Genomic DNA, 8,366 nt, shown 5'->3' on the forward strand with positions numbered 1-8,366 from the left:
TTCATCTTTGTACACAAATAGTCCATAAGCTCTGCTCTGAAACCTGGACCCTGATCAACAAGCAATTCCAATGGCACACCAAACTTACAACAAATATCCTGATATACAAACTTTGCCACTTCCTTAGCAGTAATTTGTTTCACTGCCTTTGCTTCCGCCCATCTAGAAAGGTAGTCAACTGCAGTCAAGATGTAGCACTTCCCTAGGCAATGGTCCCACAGTATCAATTCCCCATTTTTCAAAAACATCATAAGCAAGAATTGTCTTCCTCATTTCAGGCCTTAATATCCATCTACTATGAGCTTGGCATTGTTTGCATGACCTGCACCAGTGATTAACATCCTTATGTACACTTGGCCATACATAACCTTCCTACAATACTTTATGTAAAGTAATCTTTGAGACAAAATGTCCACCGCATGCTCCTTCATGGTTTTCCTTAAGAATTTTGTAGATTTCTTCCTTCCAAGGTACTCGTCGCATTATCAAGTCAATTCCCTTCAAATACAAAGCATCACCAACCATCACATACCTTGCAGCTTTCATGAAACCATATTTTTTTGATTTTTCAATACCACTAGGAATCATCCCTGTTAACAAAAACTCCTCAACATCCTGTAAATTCTCCCTGCCACAATAAAATGATGCATGAGCTTTAAGAACAAAAACTTTACCAATCATTCCCTGGGCTGCTTCATGAGCCTCCTCATTATGGCCTCGATCCACATGCTTAAGACTCCAAGCTTCAAATTCCTTCAACAAACCTTTAATCTTGAAACACATCTCTTTGAGTGACATATTCTTTGACTTCCAAACTCCCAACACCTGTTTTACCACAAGCAATGCATCTCCTCAAATGTGAATCCTGTGTACACCATGCTTCAAACATATTTGCAATCCAACTTCCAAAGTCAGATACTCTGCTTCATTGTTGCTATGTGCATCCACCTTAACACCCTTCTTAAAAACAAGGCAACCCTATGGATCATAAAGCTCCAAACCTCCTGAGGCTGCATCATGACTTTTCTTGTAGGAACCATCAAAATATAATAAGTGTTCATTCACCAACTCAGTCGCATCCTCAACTGGCCTCTTGATGGTCTCCTCCTTTATAAGAAGAGGACTCTCCGTATATGTCAATAAATCAGCTAAGGTAGCCCTGGTACTCTCTTCCACCAAGAATGAGAAAGTAAATTCCTGCAACGCAATCACCCACTTCATCATAGCCTTAGATAAATTTGTGCCATTTATCAACTGAGGCAAAAAAGTGTAACTCGTCAAAAACACAAAGGGGCGAGGCAACAAGTAATGGCGGAACTGCCTACATGCATACATCACACTAACCATAACAAGTTCCACTTCTGATAACAACCTTTCCCTAGCAAGTTTTACCCTGCTAGCACAGTAGACTGGTTGCATATAATATGATTCTTTCCCCTTCTGTAACAACATAGCTCCAATTGCATCTTCACCTATTGAAGGGTTGACATAAAATACATGTTCCCAGTTAGGCGCCTGCATTGTAGGAATAGCTCCCAACACCTCTTTCACTTTCTAAAAAACTACCTCACACTCCTCCGACCAATGTAAAGGATCATGCTTTGCTGCTTGCTGCAAAGGATATAACAACTGTGAAGATAGAGAGATGAATCGAGCCATATACTTCACCTTTTGCACAAAAGTAGTCAATTGCTTTGTATTCATTGGTGTAGGAAGAAGAAGAAGAGACTTGACTTTATCAGGATCTGGATCAATACCATTCTCTGAAATAACATGGCCCAAGAGCTTCACCCTCGGTTGAGCCAAAAAACACTTTTTTGGATTTAATTGACCACCACACTCATCATAACGCTGAAAAACTGTAGCCAGCCTATCACAATGCTCTTGCCTGGAGCTGTATATGCAAAAATCGTCAATAAAATCCTTGACAAACTTGCCTAAAAAGGAGACAATACCCAATTTGCCCTTTTCTGATAGTAGGCTGGCCCATTCATCAATCCAAAAGGAAGGACTTTGTAGCAAAAACACCCCCAAGGTGTAATGAAAGTCGTCTTGCGCTGATCTTCTTCTGCAATCTTTAACTGAAAATAACCTGAAAACCCATCACAAACACTGTACCTTTCATATCCAGCTACAGTATCCAAGATCTCATCCAAAAAAGGGAGGGGATAAGGATCCTTTTTTGTAGCAGCATTCAAGGGCTTGAAATCCGCACATATACGCCACCTGCCATCCTTCTTTGGACTCACCACTGTAGGACTTACCCACTCAGTTGTGTCCACTTGTGTAATGAAACTTGCACTCAACAACTTATCAACTTCCTCTCTTAGGGCCTGCATTTGTTCTCGTCCCATCTTGCGAAGCTTCTTTCTAGCTGTTTTTACATCTTTTTTCAATTCAATCCTCAAATCTGGCCCTTTAAATCCTCGAATCTTCTTATAAGAGGTGATGAACAATTTTGGAAAATGAGACAGCATATTAACATACCTAACCTTTTCTCCACTCGAGAGATCCGGACTCAGCATTTCTTCAATCAGCTCCTGCTTCTTCTTCACTTCTATCTTTGGCTGCAGTAATTCCTCGATCACTTCATACGACCCCAAGGTATCTTCTCCCTCAGCACCCATTTCATGCACTTCTTTATCTTCATTACCTTGTTGCTCTGATACTAGGAAAGCCACATTTACCTCTTCTTCGCTAGAAGCAGTAGTCGATGAATCCATCTCTGATTCAGAAGTACTGGTGGTAGTTTCCTCTTCACTCGAATCCTGTGGCCTCTCCCACACATCATTCAAAGATCTCCTACTATGCATCTCAAAAGATTTTTTATTACCCCGCTTATTATGTAAAGAAATGGTCCCATACCTCCTGTCTTGTACTGCACCCACCACTCGCAACCAGGGTCATCCAAGAATAATTGGAAAAGCACCAAGACCCGCAGGATCACATGAAAATCTACAGTAGCTTTGACATTAAAAGCTTCAATTTCCAACTCCTTTACCATACCAAGACATTTTACCTTTTGATGATTAGCCATCCTAATTTGAAAACCAGAAACCCTAGACACCCACAAGCCTGACTGCTCCACACATGATTGAGTAATCACACAGATTTGAGCTCCTCCATCAATATAGGCCTGACCAAGGTTCCTACCTTTACTTCACGCCTCCACAATAGGGCAAATATCTGGAAGCTCTTCTAAAGATAGTACTTTGACCTCTTCTCTGACTCCTTTTCCATTGGATTCACAAGTCCCTTCCATTGCCTTCTCAATTTTGGCACCCTCTCCACCAACTGCCCAAAGGTGATGTTGGCCTTCCTGTTCACCATATCAGATTTCAAGTTATAGCTGGTCTGCCCATCCCCCAGTGGGAAGTCTGACACCTAGAACCTTCTACGAGGCTTCCGTTTCCTTTTGGTTTTCACATCTTCTCCTTCCACTACAAGAATGGTCTATACATAGCGACCCTCATATAAATATGAAGAAAATAGCAGGGGTCGCTTCCGTGGATGCTTATGCGACCTTTAAAATGCAGTTGTATATGCCACCGTGGTAGCGACCCCATAGCAAACTGGAAATGAGTGGCATAAGCATCGAAATTGTGATGCATAAACCACATTTTTTTTTGGGTTGTTTATGAGACCAAATCTTTAAAAAAACTTCAACATGTGTTCAATTTCCTTTCGCGTTTCGTGCGCACTGTAGCAGCTTCAAACAATCCCAAGCTCACGGTGGCCAGCACAGGTATTGGGGCAACATGCCCAACCATGGCAAGGTGGCCATCAAGAAGGCCAAGAACATGGACGATGCGGATAGGGAAGAAGACCAAATAAAGTCCTTCGTGTCCGAGATACTCTTGTTAGGGAAGACCACACATCAGAATGTTGTCCGGCTATTGGGCTGCTGTGTAGAGACCCGAGTGCCCCTGTTTGTTTATGAATTTGTGGCGAATGGGACACTTTGGGATCACTTGCACCCAAGTAGAGACATTCCAAAAAGCCCACTAGTCTCAAGTTGGGCAAAGCGGCTTCAGATTGCGGTGGACACAACAACGGCACTCAATCATCTCCACAAGATGTGCCCGCCCATTCTTCACCGAGACATAAAGTCCACCAACATCCTCATCGACAAGTCATACAACCCTAAGGTAGCTGACTTTGGTGCTTCACGTTTTCTCACTTCAGGTGCCACCCACCTCACCTTCGGCACGGTGGTGGGCACTCATGGCTACCTGGATCCTGAGTACCATCTCACTTGTCAATTCACCAATAAAAGAGATGTGTATAGTTTTGGTGTTGTCTTGCTTGAGCTCATCACCACCATGCCAGCCGACTTGGGCTCAAAGCTAGGTGTACTTGCCCATTGCTTCCAGACTTGTTTCAGAACTGGGAGCCTCTCAAACCTTATCAACTATAGATTAAGCACTCATCCAAATGCCTTGGCATCCACTCTAGATGTTGCAAAGCTAGCAATCCATTGCCTGGCACTTGAGGGCCATCAACGGCCTACAATGGAGGAGGTGCTTGGAAACCTAAAGAGAATTCAATCTAAGAGGATGGTAGTGAATGAGGTTGTGGGAAGCTATATTCAAGGCCCAACTCAGAATTATATGAGGCCCATTGTATGGCAACAATTGTATGGCAACAACAAGGTGGTAGTTCTTTGCTCATAGGGTCCAATTGGACACTTTCACACCAATCTACACCTATTTCCACAACCATGAGTGAAATAGCCCCTACCTCCTCAAGATCTTCATAGAAAATCCTGAACCTTCGCAAATCCGCCACTCTCTAAAAATCCTTTGATGATATGCAATTTCCTATCCATAAGACCCTAAGTAAGCTCATAATGGTAAGCCTATTCATCATAATGCTCTCTGTGAATATTGGGCCAGGTTAGATCAATGGTACTTAGCATCCTAGTGTGATGGATTCACGTGTCATCTATTTGTTGATCATTCTCTCAGGATGTCCGACCATGCTCCTCTTTGGTTCTCTGACATTTGGTATGCCTTTTGATGACCTGAATTCTCGAAGTAGCAAGCTGATACATGTTAATAATGCTTATCTTCTACATCAACAGTTCTAGCACATGATCCGGGCTGCCATACACCCTCTCTTGTCTCATGCTCATGAGGATATTAATTATGCATGGGAAAGCTTTGTGTGCAGAATTCAGGCAGCCATCATAATACTCTCTATGAATATTGGGCCAAGTTAGATCGATGGTACTTACTGAATGCATGCCAGTTTGATGGATTCACGTGTCATCTATTTGTTGATCATTCTCTCAGGATGTCCAACCATGCTCCTCTTTGGTTGTCTCTGACATTTGGTATGCCTTGTGATGACCTGAATTCTCGAAGTAGCAGGCTGCTACATGTCAATAATGCTTATCTTCTACATCAACAATTCCAGCACATGATCTGGGCTGCCATACACCCTCTCTTCTCTCATGCACAAGAGGATATTAATTATGCATGGGAAAGCTTTGTGTGCATAATTCAGGCAGCCATCATAATGCTCTCTCTGAATATTGGGCCAGGTTAGATCGATGGTACTGAATGCATGCCAGTTTGATGGATTCACGTGTCATCTATTTGATGAACATTCTCTAAGGATGTCCGACCATGCTTCTCTTTGTTTGTCTCTGACATTTGGTATGCCTTGTGATGACCTGAATTCTCGAAGTAGCAGGCTGCTACATGTCAATACTGCTTATCTTCTACATCAACAGTTCCAGCACATGATCTGGGCTGCCATACACCCTCTCTTCTCTCATGCACAGGAGGATATTAATTATGCATGGGAAAGCTTTGTGTGCAGAATTCAGGCAGCCATACAGGACTATGGTGTTTGGTACATGGCTGAATGGAGAACCCAAGTTTCTTGGGCAAAAACAATGACTCAATCACTCACTGAATTTAGTCATTGCAGGCAGCTCTCTTTTCAAGAGATGGATTCCCTCTCTCATGCTTACTCTTTACTCAAATTAAATGATCATCGAAAACTCCAAATATGGAAGATTCGGACAAGAGTGAAGCCACTGTTGGAAAAATTAGCCTTTTCAGATCTGCGATTTCTTTTATCTGCTAAACCCGAACGACCAGCCATGTTGACTTTATGCTCAGCTAGGTTGCGCAAGCTAGAAGAAGTGCTTCACCTTTTTGCCAGTAAAGCTACGCATACCAAAGAGCTGCTCTCTTTATCCAGTAAAGTGCCTTTGTTTAAAGGAGATTCTCAGCTTGGCTGGCCTCCTTCCTTTTGCGCTGAGCAAAAGGAGCCTTTCTCCTCACTTTTAGAGCTACGATTCACTTTTGGCATATGCCTTTCTCCTGATATAAATGACCTTAGCCAGTTTTGGTGTGCGATTTCCTTTGTAGGCTAGGTCTAGCTCTAACACGCACCCCCAGCCCTTATGCTCTCTCTCTCTCTCTCTCTCTCTCTCTCTCTCTCTCTATCATATGCCTTAGGGACATGGGCTACCCTAGTGGCCTTTAGGTTTCCATACTTAGGAAACTGTAGAAGAGTTAATCCACAGCAAGCTGCGAGGAGTTAATCCACAACAATCCACAGCTGGCTGGTATTGAACTTATCTATCCTTCACTAGCTACTTGTAGCCATACCATCTCGCTGTACTTGTGCTCATATCAGAGCCTTACAATATCTTTAGGACTACCTCTCACTAAATAGCTTAGGAGCTTCTGGTGTCCATCCATGGTTCTTCTGGTAATTGTCCTTAATGTATGTATTAAATTTGATTAATACAGGTTGGTGACATCTTTTATACAGGATGAAGGGCCAGCACACATGGAACTGAGAGAGAGCATGTACACATGGTGCATCTTGCACAATTGGAACCTAGAGCAACTATAGTGCTAGAGCGCGAGGAAGAAGACCATGTACTTCTTGGACATGGTAAACATGAAGTCTATGTACATCATGTACATGATGAGCATCAGGCTCAACCATCGCAGCTGAGGCATGGGGATCTAAAGAGCTACGTTTTTTTTAGAATACATGCTTGTTATTTTTAGAGCATATTGTAAATAAAAGCAAGAGTAGCAGGGGAACATAAAAGGGGCAGTCCACGCATCACTTGAGAATAACCTGGGGGCAGAGTAGCTTTTGGCTGGCCTCTGTGCACCTTGGTTTCACGACTTTTCCTCCGAGAAAAAAAGTTGGCGTGTACTTGCTGGCTTTTTCAGCACTTCCTTAGTTCTTGCCCAAGCACATAACTGTGTTGTCCTTTACGCATGATCTCTATTGGCTCTCTCTTTCTCATGAGTTAACTACAATTTTTTTTCCTTGAAATAGCTATGGCTGAGCAAGAAAAGGCTCCCCTCTTGATGGTCATCAAGAGGATCTTGAGACAAATGGTGGTAGACAGAGAGTCCATCCAGGAGGATATGATTGAGTACGTTGCCATGACTGTACCCTAGCTTGAGTCAATCATCAGTCACCTCTAACACGCACCCCCAGCCCTTATGCTCTCTCTCTCTCTCTCTCTCTATCACTCTCTCTCTCTCTCTATCATATGCCTTAGGGACATGGGCTGCCCTAATGGCCTTTAGGTTTCCATACTTAGGAAATTGTAGAAGAGTTAATCCACAGCAAGCTGCGAGGAGTTAATCCACAGCAATCCACAGCTGGCTGGTATTGAACTTATCTATCCTTCACTAGCTACTTGTAGCCATACCGTCTCGATGTTCTTGTGCTCATATTAGAGCCTTACAATATCTTTAGGACTACCTCTCACTAAATAGCTTAGGAGCTTTTGGTGTCCATCCATGGTTCTTCTGGTAATTGTCCTTAATGTATGTATTAAATTTGATTAATACAGGTTGGTGACATCTTTTATACAGGATGAAGGGCTAGCACACATGGAACTGAGAGAGAGCATGTACACATGGTGCATCTTGCACAATTGGAACCTAGAGCAGCTATAGTGCGCTGGAGCGCGCGGAAGAAGACCATGTACTTCTTGGACATGGTAAACATGAAGTCTATGTACATCATGTACATGATGAGCATCAGGCTCAACCATGGCAGCGGAGGCGTGGGGATCTAAAGAGCTGCATTTTTTTTTAGAATACATGCTTGTTATTTTTAGAGAATATTGTAAATAAAAGCAAGAGTAGCAGGGGAACATAAAACGGGCAGTCCATGCATCACTTGAGCATAACCTGGGGGCAGAGTAGCTTTTGGCTGGCCTCTGTGCACCTTGGTTTCACGACTTTTCCTCCGAGAAAAAAGTTGACGTGTACTTGCTGGCTTTTTCAGCACTTCCTTAGTTCTTGCCCAAGCACATAACTGTGTTGTCCTTTACGCATGATCTCTATTGGCTCTCTCTTTCTCATGAGTTG

The 8,366-nt window shown here is 42.9% G+C and overlaps 1 protein-coding gene across 1 annotated transcript; it reads left to right on the forward strand.

Annotated features, from left to right (window-relative positions):
* Nucleotides 1-3,758: 3,758 nt before the first annotated feature.
* LOC147633092 (wall-associated receptor kinase-like 9) lies at nucleotides 3,759-4,673 on the forward strand. The gene has a single exon (XM_086805681.1). It carries the CDS (start codon nucleotides 3,759-3,761, stop codon nucleotides 4,671-4,673), a length of 915 nt encoding a protein of 304 aa, XP_086661807.1.
* The last annotated feature ends 3,693 nt before the right edge of the window (nucleotides 4,674-8,366 follow it).

The sequence above is a fragment of the Cibotium barometz genome, chromosome 12, assembly GCF_041138505.1.
Source record: "Cibotium barometz isolate CiBa-2024 chromosome 12, ASM4113850v1, whole genome shotgun sequence".
Classification (NCBI taxonomy): Eukaryota; Viridiplantae; Streptophyta; class Polypodiopsida; order Cyatheales; family Cibotiaceae; genus Cibotium; species Cibotium barometz.